General features: G+C 46.1%; 1 protein-coding gene across 1 annotated transcript in view; it reads left to right on the top strand.

Moving 5' to 3' along the window:
* The window catches only part of WNT3A (Wnt family member 3A), a 122,974-nt gene extending 105,589 nt beyond the window's left edge, over nt 1-17,385 (top strand). Inside the window, exons 3-4 of the mRNA XM_037891248.2 lie at nt 9,017-9,282; nt 12,161-17,385. Of these exons, the coding sequence (XP_037747176.1) occupies nt 9,017-9,282; nt 12,161-12,640 (746 nt within the window). The 3' untranslated portion in view covers nt 12,641-17,385. The remainder of the gene's footprint in view (nt 1-9,016; nt 9,283-12,160) is intronic.
* The last annotated feature ends 982 nt before the right edge of the window (nt 17,386-18,367 follow it).

Raw genomic sequence — 18,367 nt, 5'->3', positions numbered from 1 at the left:
CATCCCTTAGCCTGCTCCCTTGTGTAGATCCTTCCACCCAAACATTCTTCTCTACATCCCTGGTAGATGGTCTGTATTTGTGTTCAGCACAATTACAAATTACAGGCTATTTCCTAGTAAAAAATATTTACTATTTTCAGGATGCTTGAGCATTACACGTATCATGGGACAAGTCCATCTGGCTACGAATGTTGTTGGTGCATAAGAAATCATCTAGTCAAAGCCCTTCTAAAAATCTAGCCGCTATGAGTCACTTGGTAACTCCCTGCAGCAGAGTAACTCCCTGTCTATACCCTGCCTAAAGGAGTCCTGTGTTTCCCTGTTTCAATTCCAAATTGATTGGCCATTAGTGGAACCAAATGAGCTCTCAGCATTTGTGTTTGACGATCCCTAGTTTTTCTGACACTTGAACAAAAAAACCTCACGTCAGTCTCCAGCTTGGCAAGGTTTTCAGAGTATGTGTACAGCTGGGGTGAGAGGAAAAGTGGCACGAGGAGCGTTAACCTGCCAGCGGGAAATCAAGAACCCCACTGCAGACAGATTTCAGAGTGGTAGCTGTGTTAGTCTGTATCAGCAAAAACAACGAGGAGTCCTTGTGGCACTTTAGAGACGAACAAATTAATTTGGGCATAAGCTTTCGTGGGCTAAAACCCACTTCATCAGATGCATGGAGTGGAAGTGGGTTTTAGCCCAGGAAAGCTTATGCCCAACTAAATTTGTTAGTCTCTAAAGTGCCACAAGGACTCCTCGTTGTTTTTACTGCAGATAGAGTGGTTTCAATCATTTGTTGGCAATTCTGTTATTTAAGGGCTAGGACTCAGGATTCTGTACTCATCTCTGCCACTCGTCAACTGTGAGACTTTTGGCAAATCACCTCAACTCCATGGGCCTCTGCTTCTCCCTCTTCTCTCCCCCGCTCCCCGACCCCGTTTTTCTCATCTGTTTTAACTGCAAGCTCTGGGTCAGGGACTGTCTCTCGCTATGTGTTTGTACAGTGCCTAGCACAATAGACGGCGCGTATAGGGTTGCCAATTTTGGTTGGACGTATTATTGGAGATTTAATCACATGACATAATCTTTAATTCAAGATTAATCTTTAATTCCTGGAGACTCCAGGCCAATCCTGGAGGGTTGGCAGCCCTACGCGGATAGCATAGGCGCATAGCATAACCCCCTGCCCATGCTCCACTCCCAGGACCCCTCCTGCCTGCTTCCAGTTCCCTTCCCACTCTTCGGTGTCCAGCCAAGAGTCTGAGGCAGGCAGGCTAGAGCTGGTGAGCACAAGGCCCAGCACCACCCATCCGTCCAATGCTGGGGACACTGGGACCACGCTGCCCACCCAGCGCTCTGAGGCCGGGGGCGCTCCGGCCGCGCCACCCACCCGAGCACGCTGAGGCTGAGGGCACACAGGGGAGCCAGTGGCCATGGAGGGGAGGGGGCGGTGTGCTCCAAGCTCTGGCGCGGGAGGGGGGCTGGAAGAGATGGGGCGGGGCCTTGGGCAGAGGGGAAAGGGCCAGGGACTAACCTACCCCAACGGCGCATTCACCCGCCACCCATGCCTAGCACAATGAAGGACCAATCTTGTTTGATGTTACAGATAAATAACAACAATGTGAATACATTCAAAGGACCCTTCATTTGAAACAGCATTCATGGAGCCTATTGATTTGAACTGGTGCACGGAGTTATTTTGATGGCAGGGGACTATGTTTTTTTTTAAAAGAAGAGGGCTTCCTTTTATACAGTGAAATAGTTTTCCAAAGAAGGTGTTGAAAGTCCCATCACTTGGGTCATTTTAAACTAAATTCAGACACTATGTTGTAGGGTAGTCATAGAACCATGGAACCATGGGGTCAGAAGGGACCTCAAGGGTCATCTAGTCTAACCCCCTGCCAAGATGCAGGATTTGTTGTGTCTAAATACATTTCATGGGCAGGAAACAATGGACTGGAGGACATAGTCGAGATTTTTTCACCCTCTGAGGCCTACCATTTAGAGTCATAGAGATGAAGGCCAAACTATCTAGTCTAACCTCGTCTATATCACAGGCCATTAAGTACCATCCAGCCACCCCCGTCCCAAGCCCAACAGTCAGAATTATACCAACGTATTACAGCCCTCCGGAGACTCACCGATGGTATGCCACAGCCAGAGAACAGGAGGGACTGGTGCATGGTGCACCAAGAATTCTGTTTCATTTTGTGTCTGTCCATTTCTCAGTGACTTTTCCCGCCTAAAATCCCCTAAGCATGTGCAGCATTTGAGATGCACTAAACAGCAGGATTTGAGCCTCCAACCTCCAGCAGTGACCTCTATCACTCAAGCTAAGCTACCAAGGACTAGAATCACAAAGGATGCTTAGGTGCTGCAACAGCTAACTCCTAGGTGCCCTGCCACCAGTCGAATTCACAGACATTGGAAGTCAAGGAGAGTAAGGTGCCCAAGTCACTTAGGCTATTAAAAATATATGAAGGATATTAAATATTATAAATCTCCTTTTAATGAGACCCTTGACCTCTCCATAGGTCGCTTTTCAATGGAATACAATATTGGCTGTAGCCAACTGGCTACTTACATGTATATGTAAGAGAGACACTATTCCACTGCCCTCTGCTGAGTGGAATCCTACTGTGTGTCATAGGCCTTTTACTGTGAAAGCTGAAAGAGTTTAAGGCAGGATAATCTGCTTTCTGTCCTCACCACTGCTGTGATGTTCAGAGCATCTACAGCACAAAGCACAGTGACCATTTGAAATTCCTAGTCGGCCACTACAATATACTTCTCATTAACTTACTCTCAGGAAGATCACCAACCTTAGCCCAGAGGTATCCTATCCTCCTGTCAGTTTCTCTTACCTTCCCTTTTTCAAGGATTATTCAGAGCTCATGTTCACATCAGGTTACCCCTCATCTCTTTCTTCTTAAAGAGATATTCCTCCGTTTTTACCATCGCACCAGTCAACACTGAGCTGTAACGATACTTTGCATCTTCCATCCAAGACACTCTATAAACATCAACAAATTTAGCCTTGCAAACTCCCTGGGAGATAAGTCTGATTGTCTGCTGTGTTCCTGATAAGGAAGCTGAGGGACAGAGAGAGATTAGGTGACTTGCTCAAGGTCACAGAGGAAGCCTGCATAAGAACTGGAAATAAAACCTCGGGTCTCCTGACTCCTAGTCTTCCTTACTTCTTGCTGATAATATCACTTTCCCCCTCTGCCCACATGTCTCTGGCTGGATCAGGAATGTCCTGCATGGAGCATGCAGTTGGGAAGTTCTGGGGGATAGAACCTCAAGATACTATGGGCAAGAATTTCAAAAATGGCTAGAAAAACGAGTGTGGTAGCACCTTAAAGACTAAAGAAGTGGGTTTTTACCCATGAAAGCTTATGCCCAAACAAATCTGTTAGTCTTTAAAGTGCCACCAGACTCCTCATTATTTTTGTGGATACAGACTAACACAGCTACCCCTCTGAAAAGTGGCTAGTGATTTTGAGTGCCTATATCTTAGGGGCCCAGTTTCAGACATCTTCGAGGGCTCTGACTTTCAGAAAGTGCCGAGCGCCCACCTTCTGAGACTCAGCCCCCTTTGAATTGTCTAAAATTAGGCACTTAAAAGATTGCAGCAGACAAAATTACTAAGTCACTTTTGAAAATCTCAGCCACCATTGTGAGCAATATGAGATTTTAATGTGCCGAAGCCAGAGACTCAGTGACCTTCTGCTGCAGGGGTAAACAGTAGTTAAAATGCTCTTAAGCCTACATCCCCATTAACCTTCTCCTACCAGCTGACTTTCCAGAAGCCCTCTTCAAGTTGTAACGAGCTGCCTGTCTCCTGCTACCAGAACCACCCAGAGAGGAATGAGGCTCGCTGACAAATGCATTGCACTCTCCTCTTATCTTTACTAAGTTTCTTGCATTTTTATATGGCACCTTAATAACCCCTCATTTCCATTACAAGTGCATGCTTTCCTTCTGCTTATCTGTATCTCTATGCACTCCTTCTCCATTCCTGCAGCCACACCGCCTGGGGCTATGACCTGGTGAGCTCTCCAAAGCTCAACAGGGTCAAGTCTGCTTAGTAATTGGATGAAGGTCCTCAGACCGAATATGTTGCAGGAAGTGATTCACTAGATGGCACTCTTCTATGTGCATCAATACTGAGCCCACTGTCCCAGCCTAAAGTTAGAGGTGAGAGATGAGATGCAAATCCAATGTCTCAATCCCACATGGTCATTAAAAGATCCCCTGGCATTATCTCAAGAGTAGGATTGTTAACCTCAGTGTTCTGGGCCAGATTTCAACTACACTCTGCCTGATTCAATTCTTCATGTAGTACAATTGGTTACGGTGCTGTTCACTTCCTGTTGCATGCTGTTAAACAGCTGCTGTGTTCCACCCTAGAGGCAGCTGCATTTCACTGGCCGTTGAGCAACCCCTACATGTATAGTCTATAAAGTGCTCTGGGATCTTTCCACATGAGAAGTGCTATATAAAACCTGAAGTTATTGTTAAGGAAAAGAATAAAAAATACCTCCAGAGCTGAAGAGTTTCTGTACATGTGTAACCTACACACATGTGGGAATGGTGTTGTGGCACCGAGACCACTTACAGATTAATCAGTGAGCTCTAAAGCTTTAGCTAAGGGCCATGTGGCTTTTAGCTCATGCATTTAGCTCCAGGGGTCCCAGGTTCGATCCTGCCTGCCGACAACCAGGGTCTGTCGGTGTTACACATGCTTGAATAAAAGTATCTTCTCCCTTACTTGTATGCACTCAGTGACTTTCTAACCTTTATAAGCATGCTGAAGTTGTGTTCCAGGACATTGCTCATGCCTTTTGCTTGTAATTTCCTGCATGCTATTTTATTTGCATATTGTTGAATTTGGTAGTATCCCAGAGAGAAGAGCCAATGCACAGGTTCTGGCTCAAGTATTCAAGCTAGTCAGGACCTCTCTGTTAACACGCAATATTGGTTTCGATCCTGAGAACACGTTAGGGTTTTGACTTGGCTTGTTAAATACTCTCCATATTACTAAGTGCAAATAACTGATTGAGCAGCCAGAAGTTAAAGCCATATGTTCCCATTCATAGCAATCAGAATGGACTAAGGTCCACGAAATCTGGTACAAAAAAAAAAACACAAAAAAAACCCGACGAGTAAAGTTATTGAGCCAGATCATCGACTGGTGTAAATATGGCATAGAGCCGTTGAAGTCAATGGATCTACACCAATTTAAACTAGCTGAAAATCTGCCTCTATGGCTATATTTGTATTACAGAACAATCCTGATTATCCAAACAACGTGGGTGACACCAAATTTGTTTGGATAACTGGGATTGCATAGCCAAGGAGTCAGCTTGTTAGGGAGATTTGTAAAGGGTCTCCAAGAGGCTGGATTATCATGATTGATCATCATGTTTTCCCTACACCAGAGCCAGTTGGAACCTTTTAGATTAAATGTTTTTTGTCAAAAAATGCTGCTCCATTGGGTTTCATGGAGACGTATCGATTTTGACGGGAAGGTTTCTGAGGTCTAGGGCGGGCTCTCTGGTCACTTCCAAAGAGAGAGAAAGACCCAAATTGGAAAGCTGAACTTACCGATCCAAAGCTAGATATTTCAACACTATTCCATTTTCACAAAGACATTTGAAAAATTTTGTATCCTTCCACTGTGGAATGAAAGCAAAATGTGAAAGCTGTCATGTAATGGAATTGTTCTCCGGCCACTCTAGTTATGGCTCAAGTGAATCATAGAATCATAGAATATCAGGGTTGGAAGGGACCTCAGGAGGTCATCTAGTCCAACCTCCTGCTCAAAGCAGGAGCAATCCCCCACTAAATCATCCCAGCCAGGGCTTTGTCAAGCCTGACCTTAAAAACCTCTAAGGAAGAAGATTCCACCACCTCCCTAGGTAACCCATTCCAGTGCTTCATCACCCTCCTAGTGAAAAAGTTTTCCCTAATATCCAACCTAAACCTCCCCCACTGCAATTTGAGACCATTACTCCTTGTTCTGTCATCTGCTACCACTGAAGTGCATAAAGGAAGGTCTTCCCAGAGACTTAGCTACTCAACCTCATGATGAGAACCCCTTTCAGTTGACCCAGCCAAAGGCTAAAAAGGTTGTCACCAACATTCCCAGGTGAAGAGCCAGACATGACAACAATCCTTTTAGGTAGCTCAGGGACCTGGCACCGAACTGGGCAAATAGACAAACCTTCAAGCACACATAAGTATGAGGAATAAACAGGAAGAACTGGAAGTATTAATACATATGCTCAATTACGGTTTACTTGGCATCACAGACATGGTGGGATAAGTCTCATGACTGGACTTTTGGTATACAGGAGTATCGCTTGTTCAGGAAGGACAAGCAGGATAAAAAGTGATGAGGTGTTGCACTGTATATCAAGAATATGTACACTTGTGCTGAGGTCCAGAAGGAGGTGAGAGGCAGACCAGTTGAAATTCTCTGGGTAAAGATAAAAGGGATAAAGAATAGGGGTGATGTCATGGTAGGGATCTACTAGCAACCACCAATCAGGAAGAGGAGGTGGATGAGGCATTTCTAGAACACACCACAGAAATATCCAAAACACAAGACCTGGTAATAATGGATGACTTGAGCTACCCAGTCATCTGTTAGAAAAGTAATATGGCAAAACACAAAATGTCCAGTATATTCTTAGAATGTATTAAGGAAAAATGTATGTTTCAGAAAATGGAGGATGTAACAAGAGCGACAGTCATTTTAGACTTGATTCTGATCAATAGGGAGGAATTGGTAGCAAATCTGAAGGTGGAAGGCAATTTGGGTGAAAGTGACCATTAAATGATAGATTTCATGATGCTAAGGAGAGGCGGGAGTAAGAGCAGCAGAATAAGGACAATGGACTTCAAAAAAGCAGATCTCAACAAATGCAGAGAACTGGTAGGTAAGGTCCCATGGTAAGAAAATCTAAGGGAGAAAGGAGTTCAGGAAAGCTGTCAGTTTCTCAAGGAGGCAATTTTGAAGGTACAGCTGCAAACGATTCTGATGCTATAGTAAGATAGGAAGCACAGTAAGAGGGCAATATGGCTCCACCTGGAACTCTTTAATGACCTCAAAATCAAAAAGGAATACTACAGAAAGTGGAAACATGGATGAATTGCTAAGGATGAGTACAAAAGAATGGGACAACCATGTAGTGACACAAAATGAGTTACACCTAGCAAGGGACATAAAAGGCAACAAGAAGAGGTTATTTAAATATATTAGGAGCAAGAGAAAAACTAAGAAAATGTAGGTCCTCTACTTAGCAGAGAAGGAGAGTTATTATGGATGATATTAAGAAGGCTAATGAGTTGAATGCCTATTTTGCTACAATTTTCATGAAAAATGTTCATGATGTTCAGATATGCAACACAATTAGAATTAACAGCAAAGGGGAAGGAACGCAAGCCAAACCAGGGAAAGAACAGGTTAAAGAATATTTAGATAAATTAGATAGATTCAAGTTGAAGGACAGGATTAGAATTTAAAATGACCTTGACAATGCAGAGAATTGGTCTGAATTCAACAGATGAAATTCAATAAAGACAAATGAAAAGTCCTTCACTTAGGAAGGAAAACTCAAATGCACCACTACAGATTGAGGAATAAATGGGTAGTTGGTAGTACTGCTGAAAAAAGATCTGGGGGTTATAGTGGATCACAGATTGAATGAGAGTGAACAATGTGATGCATCTGCAAAAAAAAAAAGGCTAATATCATTCAGGGGTGTATTAACAAGAGTGTTGTACATAAGACAGGGGAGGTAATTATCCAGCTGTACTCAGCACTGGTGAGGCCTCAGCTGGAGCACTGTGTCCAGTTCTGGGTGCCACACTTTAGGGAAGATGCAGTGAAATTGGTGAGAGTCCAGAGGAGAGCAACCAAAATGATCAAAGGTTTAGAGAAGTTTAAAAAATTGGGCATGTTTAGTCTTGAGAAAAGAAGACAGGGGGAACCTGATAACAGTCTTCAGCTATAGTAAGAGCTGTTATAAAGAGGACTCTGATCAATTGTTCTCCGTGTCCACTGAAGGTGGGACAAGAAGTGATGGGCTTAATCTGCAACAAGGAAGATTTAGGTTAGATACTAGGAAAAGGTTAGATACTAGGATACTTTCTAACTATAAGGGTAGTTAAGCTCTGAAATAGGCTTGTAAGGGAGGTTGTGGAATCCCCATCATTGGAGGTTTTTAAGAACAGGCTGGACAAACATCTGTCAGGGATGGTCTAGAAATACTCGGCCCAGCCTCAGCAGCAGGGGCTGGACTGGATGACTTCTTGAGATCCCTTCCAGCCCAGCATTTCTATGATTCTATAAGATGCAGTGTATTGGACGCAGCATCCGGGTGAGCTGGTCAGGTAGCAGAAAGAGCATGTTTCGAGGAAAGATGAGGAGGCTGACACTCGGTGTGCATGGTGCGGGAAGCAGATTGCTGGAATAGCAGGCCGTTCTGGTGTTTTCCCAACTGCCAACCATCAGCAGTCCCCAACATGATATGGAACCAGCCACGCCATTTGCAGAGCCCTGAAAAGGCTGGCTGGGCTAGTCACAGGGCTCTGAAAAGTGTGTGGTTTATCTGGCCTTGGCCCCAGTGCCAGAGAGTGGAGTCTGGCAGCAAAGAGACGTCTCCCCTTCCACGGGGGTGACTGGGGTCCAGTCTATATGCACCTGAATCAGTGCTGGATGCTGGAACACAGAGAGCCCCATTTGGCCATTTGCTTACTAGGGCCTGATCCAAAGTCCACTGGGTGGAGACTTTCCACTGACTTCAGTGGGTGTTGAGTCAGGGCCAGCCCTGACTCATTGTGTCTTCCAGTGCTGGAAATGGCCCGGCCTGGAGATGGGATACTTAAGCCAGGAGGCAGGTTTCCTAGCCTGCTGCTGTGTTCTTCAGAGGAGGCGCTCATGTCAGTCCGTTGGGAAGGGTCACTCATGTTCGCCACTCAGTAACAGATCCCTGCATCCTTCCCTCTTCCACAGCTACCCGGGAGTCGGCCTTCGTCCACGCCATTGCCTCCGCAGGCGTTGCTTTTGCGGTGACCAGATCCTGTGCCGAGGGCTCGGCCACCATCTGCGGCTGCGATACCCGCCACAAGGGGCCCCCCGGGGAAGGCTGGAAATGGGGAGGCTGCAGCGAGGACGTGGAGTTTGGGACCATGGTGTCTCGAGAGTTCGCGGACGCCCGGGAGAACAGGCCGGATGCTCGGTCAGCCATGAACAGGCACAACAACGAAGCTGGGAGGACAGTAAGGCAATCCGGTTTCATTTTATTGAGCCCCTAAAAACATTTCCTTCCACCCCCACCCCCGAAAATCCTAGGTGAACGGCAAAAAGAAGCTCAGGTGAACTGGGTTCAACACCGTAGCCCCCTACTGCCCAGTGCGTTTTACAGATTCTCCTCTGTGCCTGATCCGCAGAGGATATGAGTCTGCTATAGCTGCCAGCTATGGGTCTTAGGCCTAGATCCTCAAAGGCATTTAGGTGCCTAACTCCCATTGAGGGCATGCCTTTGAGAATCTGGGCCTTAGCCTGTTAGTTCAAGCCACGGAAGCTCATGTGCTCAGCTCTGAAAATTTTAGGTTCAGTCCAAATGAAAACTAAGAGGATGGTCATCACATACAGACTTCCCTGTGCTCAGAGCCTGGTTTCTGTGCCTCTTCACACCTAGCAGGTGCCTAAAATAGCCCCATATTTACTCTCAGTGCCTGGGGTTAGCACCAAGCTGCCATGGGGGAAAGGGCTTGCTGTCAACTGGGCAATTTCAGGACAAGGCTTCAGTCTGTCCATCCTGCGCACCTGCTTCCTAGCACCACCAGGAAACTTTCTTGGCTTGGAGCTAACTTCTCCAACCCTCACCCCACTATATGCCTCACAAAAGTTGCTTCATGTTCTTTCCCCCCTACAGAGAGACCTCATGGTTCTTCCTATATAGGGACCAAACTTAATTAAATCATAAAATCAAAATAGCTAACCTGATCCTACTCCCTTATTAAGTTGTTATTGACAATGGGGGAAGGAGTGGGGCCTATCCACTTCCATAGAAACATATGACTACAAAGTAGTCACTCCTCCAATATGGAGTCCACTACTGTATGTAACCACAGTCCGGAACAGGCCAAAACCTCAGAGCGAGATCCTCAACTGATGGAGATGGGTGAAGCTCCATTGAAGCCAATGGAGTTATTCCAGTTTACACCAGCTGAGAATCTGGCCCAAGATGTGGAGCACAGACCTTTAAAATTCAAGATGAAGTCCCACCACAAAATGAGGGATGCAGCAACTAAATAGCAGAAGAAGGAAGCAAGACATGTCCCTGTGGTCATTTGACATAAAGTTGTCCATTGGGTCCTGGGTACCATGGGTTACTCAGCATTTCTGATGGCAGTAAAAGACAGGGATAAAGAGTACCACCACACAGTTGGGTAGGATAGAAATGCGGGATTTGTCTCATAATGCGAATCAATAAAAAGATACGATATTAGCTGTAAGTTCAACAGTGACAATTTAGGCTCTTGTTCGGGCTATCTTCATCTTCAGTCCATCCTCAAGACTCCGATCCCGTTTTAGGCCCCTTACAAATATCATAGATCAGATAGAAAATGGCACAACATTAACACTGAAATCCTGTTTCTTCAGAAATAGCATATGTTTTCCATTCACACCATGCTAACACTCATTAGGTGCACAAGTTCCAATCCTCCGGATTCAAGTATTTCCAGCTAATAAAACTAAGCAGTAGGGGAAGTCGGAACCAGTTTTCATAAGAATTCAAATCCAATCTCCAGACCAAAAGCTTTGACTGAGATTTGGATGATTATATGAATCAAACATTTTGCAGTTCTCCCATCGCTAATTACAATCTCCTTGGCAGTGAATGAAGCTGCCTAACGGGCACAAAAAAACCACCCAGAAAATGTTGATCACACATTGTAGTTGCTGATTCATGGCAAATCTTTTGGATTTAGCTTGGTACTAGTCTGTTCATGCATTCATAAATTTGCTGATCATCTCTGAATAACACAGCTTATTGAGTAAATTGTATCAGGCTATCTTCCACCTCAGAAATGGTGGTGAGCAGTGCCTTGGAAATCTTTGGATCAATTTCAGCCATGGGTGAGGCAAACATAAGTCTCATTGAAGCCAATGGTGATTTCTTCCGTTTAGACCAGGACTGACGTTCACCCGCTCCATCTGGTAACCATGCCACCCATAGATGCAGCATTGCCAACACCAAGCATTCAAAAAACTCAAGAGTCAGGCTTCTCAAATCATGAGACTGGCTTAAAAAATAATCATACACTTTGTGTTCTTTTCATTTACCTGCTGATTTCTGTACCTTTAGCAACCTGGGGGGCAGGGGAGGCTAGAAACTTACTTTTTGTTTTTTCAAATGAAAGCTGAGATTCTCACCTATTCACATGCCTCCAGGAGCTGGGGCCTTAAGGAAAACACCAACTACCATGAGGCTCGTGATAAAATTGCAAGAATTGGCAACACTGCGAGCTGTGCTCTCAGCTGTCGAGGTGTGACCTGCTCAACACACTGTTGAGAGGCCTGTGAAGAAAATCTTAGGGTTCAGCAGGAAGTGGCACTGGTGATTCAGCAGGTGATACTCTCCTCCTTGACTTGAGTCTCTTTTGCAAGAAAAGGGAGCTCTGATGACCGGGCTAAATTGTCGTTTGGATAATCATAGCACATTTCGCCCATGAATTCTCCCTGCAGTTTAAATCGGCTTATGAATCCTTCTTCACTCCCTGTCCTAAAGTATTATTTGGCTTGGCTAAGTGCCGTTCAGAAGCTGCTGTATTCCACCTCAGAGGTGTCTGCATTTCCCTCCTGAGCAAAGTGATCCTTGCGTGTGAATATAGCTATAGAAATATTTACACACATGGGTACAGGAATGACTTCACCTGTCATTGAAAGCACTTTATGGAGACCACGTCCAATCCCTGACTAGTGTATACCAGTGTAGTTAATGAAACTAAATTGGTTTACACCAGCTGAGGAACTAGACCTCTGCCTAGGATTCTTTGGGATGAGAAGTGTTAGGTAAATAACAGAATGTATTATTGATCCATATTATGGGCTAATAGTTTCCCTCTTCCGTTTTTCTCTCTTTTCTAGTCCATTATTGATCACATGCATCTGAAGTGCAAATGTCATGGTCTGTCAGGCAGCTGTGAGGTGAAGACATGCTGGTGGTCCCAGCCAGACTTCAGGGTCATCGGTGACTATCTCAAGGATAAGTACGACAGCGCTTCTGAAATGGTGGTGGAGAAGCATCGGGAGTCCCGTGGCTGGGTCGAGACGCTCAGGCCCAAGTACAACTTCTTCAAGGCCCCAACTGAGAGAGACCTGGTTTACTACGAGAACTCACCAAACTTTTGTGAGCCGAACCCCGAGACGGGCTCCTTTGGGACCCGCGACCGGATCTGCAATGTCACCTCCCACGGGATAGACGGATGCGACCTTCTGTGCTGCGGCCGCGGGCACAACACAAGGACTGAGAAACGGAAAGAGAAGTGCCACTGTATCTTCCACTGGTGCTGCTACGTCAGCTGCCAGGAATGCATACGAGTCTACGATGTTCACACGTGCAAGTAAAGCAGGAATTCCCTGGACAGGCTCCGTGCGGAGAAACGGATTTGAGCCTGCTTCTTCCGAGGTTGTGTAGATGGGAAAGATCTACTTTTTTTTATAGTAAAAGAAAAAATAAAAAAGGCTAAAAGTGGCTGGATAGAATAGATCTAATGACTTCTTGGTCGTCCCAAGATGCATCTGGAGGCTAACATTACAAATATGGAACTCCATGCAAAATGATTATGCACCGGTTAGGAGACTGTGATTCCTTTAACTACCCAACAGCACAGAACTGCAGAGACGATTGTTAGCGGGAGCATGATTCTTTCCTCTTCCCTCTACTAACCTGAAGAGACTCATGCTATTAAGTGTCCTTTGAAAGACTTGCAACTTCCTAAACACCTCCTGTTCCCAACCCAATAGGAAGAGGTGATGTCAGACAACAGCTCTCAACATACTGAGATCCTTTCCAAGCCCCAGCAACCAGAGTCCGTGTGCAACGTGAATGGCAAAAAATTAAAATAAAATAAAATATTCAATTCACTAAAAAAACAAACAAACAAACCCTTCTTCCACGTCTTCCGGGAACAGGGGAATTCTGCAAACATTCCTTAGTGCTGTAGAATGGATGAGCTCTTAGCATGAACTTTTTAACATAGTGGTTTCTGCCAGATTTGACATAGGACGCAGGGACCCATTTAGTCACTTCTGCAGAGAAAGAGACTGCTGACGAATTACCACCAAGGTCCCACTGACACCAGTGCAAAAGGTGTGGTAGATGCTGTAATCTCTAGACACATGGTGCATGTCGTATGTAAAAACTCGGTGCCCAGAAGGGGACCCAGCAAACGCATGGCCACACCAGCAGACACACCAGCAGACATTGACCCAACTGTGGCCTCTGGAGGCAGGGGTGTGACTCAGCCAATTAGGAGGATGCCCGTTGAGACGTGCAGTGGGGTAGGGCACAAACCACCTGTGATTAAGGTGATGAGGACATCGTTTCTTTGCACCAGAAGCCAGCAAGGAAAGGAGAGCAGGAAAGGTGTTTCCCCACCTCTGGTTAAGAAACAAAGTAACATTGGAAAGGGCACTTAGTTCATTTCATCCTCTCCGTACAGCTCAGGCAGGCTAATTCGGGGGGCTCAGCGGAACCCTCAGAACCGAACTCGGTTGGGAACAGCGGTTCTGAAGGACTGCGCGGTATGTGTTGCTAGACAAACCCTGAACTGGAACAGCCTTGGACTCTGGCCAAGTTTGGAACCAGATCCAACCTCCGCAATTAGTGTCTCTATAACAGGCCAAATCAAAACCCTGGTGTCTGAACCACCCTCGACTTGGGGAACGTTTGGATCCAGATCCAAATCCCATCTCTGCAGCACGGCCCCATCTCTGCTGTCGAACCGTTTCGCCTCTTTGACTCCATCCCTTTGCCTGTGTTGCAAGCTGTCGTACCTCTGAGACCTAGATTGGGCTTGCCAATTTACAGTAACAAATGTAACTTGCTGCATGATAATCCGGGCTCCACCTACGGTTGTGGGTTCTCAGGCCTGACTCTCCACTCCCTCACACTGGCTTTTACAGCAGTATAACCCTATTGGCTTGGGTTGCATTATTCCTGATTTACACTGGGGTAAGTGAGAGGTGAATGAAGCACAGAGTCATGGCACACTTAGCCTTTGCCTCCTTCATGTCTCACCCTCTTTTCCCCACCCGCTGGGGGTCCCATCTAGAGAAATGGGAAATGGACTGTTTTTTTTATTTTTATTTTTTTTGCCATCAAGCATTGCAGAAATGGAAATGAGGACTGACTGCCATGGGAGCTGGATCACGCCTCTGGGCTAGGTTGGGACTGCACACCTGAGTGGGGAAATACAAGCACCCCCTCGATCCCCAGATGCTGGCTTGCTCTCTGCAACCCGAGCAGGTGAGTGGGGAGAATGCAGCCGAGACAAGGAATGAACTGAGCTTAATCTCCACGGGGAGGGAGTTGTGCCCCAGAGGCATGTCTCTGAGTCCCAGCGCCTCCCGGACTATTTCTAAATTGAGCTGCGCTCAGAGGCACAAGCTAGCCCTCTGGATTGACGGGGTCAATTTTGTCTACTCTGTGTGTAAAGGCTGACTGATGCCAGAGTGTCTTCATCTGTGGTTTAGAAAAAGGAGAGAACGTATAAATAGAGAATTAGGCATGGTTTTGCATCCCTGCCCATCCTGGCTCATAGCCATTGCAGAAGGAAATGGCCCAGGATAGGGATATTTGTGCGCCAGCTTTAAAAGGAAGGGAAACAGCTGGACATTTTAGAGAATCTTGTCTAAGTGGAAGGAATCCTTAAAACAAACAAACTGCAAAAGATTTGGTAAGGAAAAAAAAAGCTCATGATCCAGGGACAGCAAACACATGGGCAGATGCTAGGCCTGTCGCTTAATGCACTTCTAGAAGGAGCTTGCATGCCTTGAGGATGAGGGCTGTGCCAGAGCCTGAATAGCACAGAGCACAAGTGTGGGTTTAACAATCATTGGGGGCTAACTTCACTGCTGGTGCAATTCCATTGACTTTCAATGGGATTAGGCCAGCAGAAAATTTAGCCCTTATACATTAAAGTAAGGTAGTTTAAAACCTTCCCTGCTTAACACCCACACAAAGACTTGAGTTAGGGGTTCTCAATGTCCCTGGGGAGAACCGGCCAGCCTGACTCTGGTCTCACATCACTTCTGCAGCGTGCTAGCTCCACCAAGAGTTACTTCTGATTTACCCCACTGTGAGTGCAATCAGAATCAAGCCCACCATCGCTGGCTCTCAACTCTGCTTGGGAAGTGTGAGGAAAAGTCTAGGCACTTGCTAAGCAATGGCCTGTTCTGGGGAACACACAAAATCTTGAGTCTAAATTATGGCAGATGGGTAAAATGGGGAATGGATCTGCAGTGAAGATGGGCCTCAAGCTGCCACATTCAGACTGGGGTTCAGATTTCAAACAGCTTAACATTTGTGGGTGGCCCTGCAGAACCAAGGATTTTGAACTAGGCCCATATCCAATTTCTCAACATCTTTCTTTTTGTAATGTAAATATTCATCATCATGTAGCCTAAGGAGGTGATCCAGCCCCCATTTAAATCAGTGAAAAGCCAACTGCATGTGTTCTGTTAATGACTCCAAATGCATTTGTGAGTTCTAGTCCCAGGTCTGACTCTTCAGAGGAGAGAGAGATGGTTTAGCCACAGGTCTGGGAGCCAGAGGTCTGCTAGCCCTGAGACCTTGGACAAGTCATTGGGACCTTATGTGACAAAACTGGCCACTGATTTTGGGCATCCATTCTGAGGTGTATTAAGGAGTCTCACGTTGAATTTGACACCCAAAACCCAAAGCCACTTCTGGAAAATTAGGGCCACAGCCTCTCTCTGCTTTAGGTTGTCATATTCTGTAACAGGTGTGATACCATCTGCTTCCCTGAGGTGTCGTATTCATGACTTACTGTCTGGGAAGCATTTTGCAAATGTCAAATGCTAAGAGTCACCATAACCTTAAACAGGTTTCACAAAATCTTTCCCTTCCACCTTTATTTATTCTGTACACCCAACACACTTAGGTCAAAAGCCGCAGCACCATTCATCTCCTAACACTGACAAATGTGAACTGTCCCGCCCACCCTGAATAAAACGCAGTGTTTTTCCCTTGTCTTCTTGCGTGTGACCAAATGTATCTTGGGAGCAGACGGCACATACCGTGAGGATCTGTGTGACAATAACAGAGGGGGAAAGATACATCAAGCCAAGAAGCACAGCTGTATAAAGAAAACTACGTAAGAAAGAAAAAAACATAATCCTCTTCTTAAATGCTGCTATTCCACATCTACTGTAGCTATAAAATCAGGCCTGATGGGTCACAATGATCCCTGATACAACTCCATTGCAGCCAGTGGAGGGACCCCAGGGAAGAATTTGGCCTTATTTTGTTTTCTTTCTATGAAAGAAATTGGTTTTTGTTTTGTTTTGGTTGGTTGTTTTGTTTTGCTTTTTGACTTAGGGGGTGTTTATTTTAGGGTCAAAGGAAGAAAAAGGGAGGGGAAGGGTTTGAAGTTTTCTACCAACCTACCCTCCTCCCCCACAAAACACACACATGGAGATACCTGGTCATGGGTTTGGTGGGTTTCAATTGGGCATTTAGTGTCAGGTACTATGGGTCTGATCCAAAGCATATTGAAGGCAATGGGAATCTTTCCCCTGATTTCAATGGGCTTTGCATCTAGTTTTATGGCAGTTGGGGCCTAAGCCTGAGAGAAGACTGAGTATAACCCACTTTGTAAAGTGTATGTGTGGTGTCCCCCTCTAGTGGCTAGTCCACAGACAGGACAACACCCTACTACTGCAGCCAGCATCACTCCTTTAGCTGAAGTGGTAGCGTTTAATGCTGAAGGGGCTAGGTTCAAACCTGCTGAGGATGCGGCAATGGGAGAGGGTGGTCACAGCAGCAGTACCTAATGGGAGGCGTGGGTGCTCATCTGAGCATCGACGCCTCTTCGGAGCGACCATAGGCTTCTCTTGACGCCTTAACTACAGGTTTGGGAAGAAATGTATTAAAAAACAGGCACGCAAAACAAATCATGTGGTCGGGCTAAGCTGGACCCTAGGATGTAGACAACTTCCTGTCTCCCATGGCCATGAGCCTTTCCTCCTTCAGAGTTGAAGCCACCAAGCAGGAAAGACCTTCCAAGCAGTGATGTACCCAGGAAAATGGGCTATGTGCCCAGGGCAATAGCTCCTCCAGCTGCATATCCAGGGCGGAGGGGTTGTAGAAGGGGCAGTACAAAGGTAGGAGGGGAGGCTGTTTGGGGGTGGGGGATGCCCTGTCTGTGTTTCAATGGCTCGGTTTCCCTCGTTCTTTAGTTCTCTGCTGGCTAGCAGCTAAATCCTGGCTCTGATAACAGCTAATCGAGACGCTGGTGCCCGTCTTTTCCTGCTCTCCCTAGGCAGCCAGTGGGGACTGGTTTGCTTTCTGCAGGATGATTTCCCTGACAGCTCAGGCTCCCATGGCCAGGCCCCAATCTCTCTGTCTCCCTCACTCTCTCTTGTGCCCCAAATACAGCTACTGAGTTTTGTTTCCTGGGTGGTCCAGTGCCAAGCATGGGACCCAAAGGCTGGTGACCTGGGCCTCATTTCCCCTTCACAGCAGGGTATGAGACACTCCATTTGACATTGAAGATGGGAGCTATTAGTGGTCTCTATCCTGAGAAAGAGGCCATGAGGATCTAATTCCTGATTCTGCCACTGCCTTGCTTTGTGCTGGGCAAGTCACTTCCAACTTCCTTTTGCTTCAGTTTCCCCATTTGTCAGGTGGGGATAATGATACTTCTCCCTCATTGGCAAAGGGGAAGATTTTCAAAGGCACAAGTTGGAGATAGTCGCTCAACTCCCAATGAGACTTGGGTGCCTAACTCTCCTTCGTCCCCTTGCAAAGCTCCCCTGAGACCTTAGGATGGAAACCTATGTGTGGGCCTAATTCTGCTCTCACCTGGACTGACGTTAATCCGGAGGAACCCTTTTGGCTTCAACTGTGTTACTCTGGATTAGCACTGGTGTACAAGGGCATGGGGCGGGGACCAATACCATGCAAGCAATTACTTGAGTCTACATTAGTGATTGCTACTGAATATGACTGAGAGGAGGAGGGGGGGGTGAATTCTCTGCTATTTCTGCTGGTGAGTACATAATGAAAGTGGAAAAAAAAACCCATTCACCTCTGGGCTAAATCCACAT

Source organism: Chelonia mydas, chromosome 2 (genome assembly GCF_015237465.2).
Source record: "Chelonia mydas isolate rCheMyd1 chromosome 2, rCheMyd1.pri.v2, whole genome shotgun sequence".
In the NCBI taxonomy this organism is placed as follows: Eukaryota; Metazoa; Chordata; order Testudines; family Cheloniidae; genus Chelonia; species Chelonia mydas.
The sequence above is the reverse complement of the archived record's forward strand: the minus strand, read 5'-3'. Positions and strand labels throughout refer to the sequence as shown.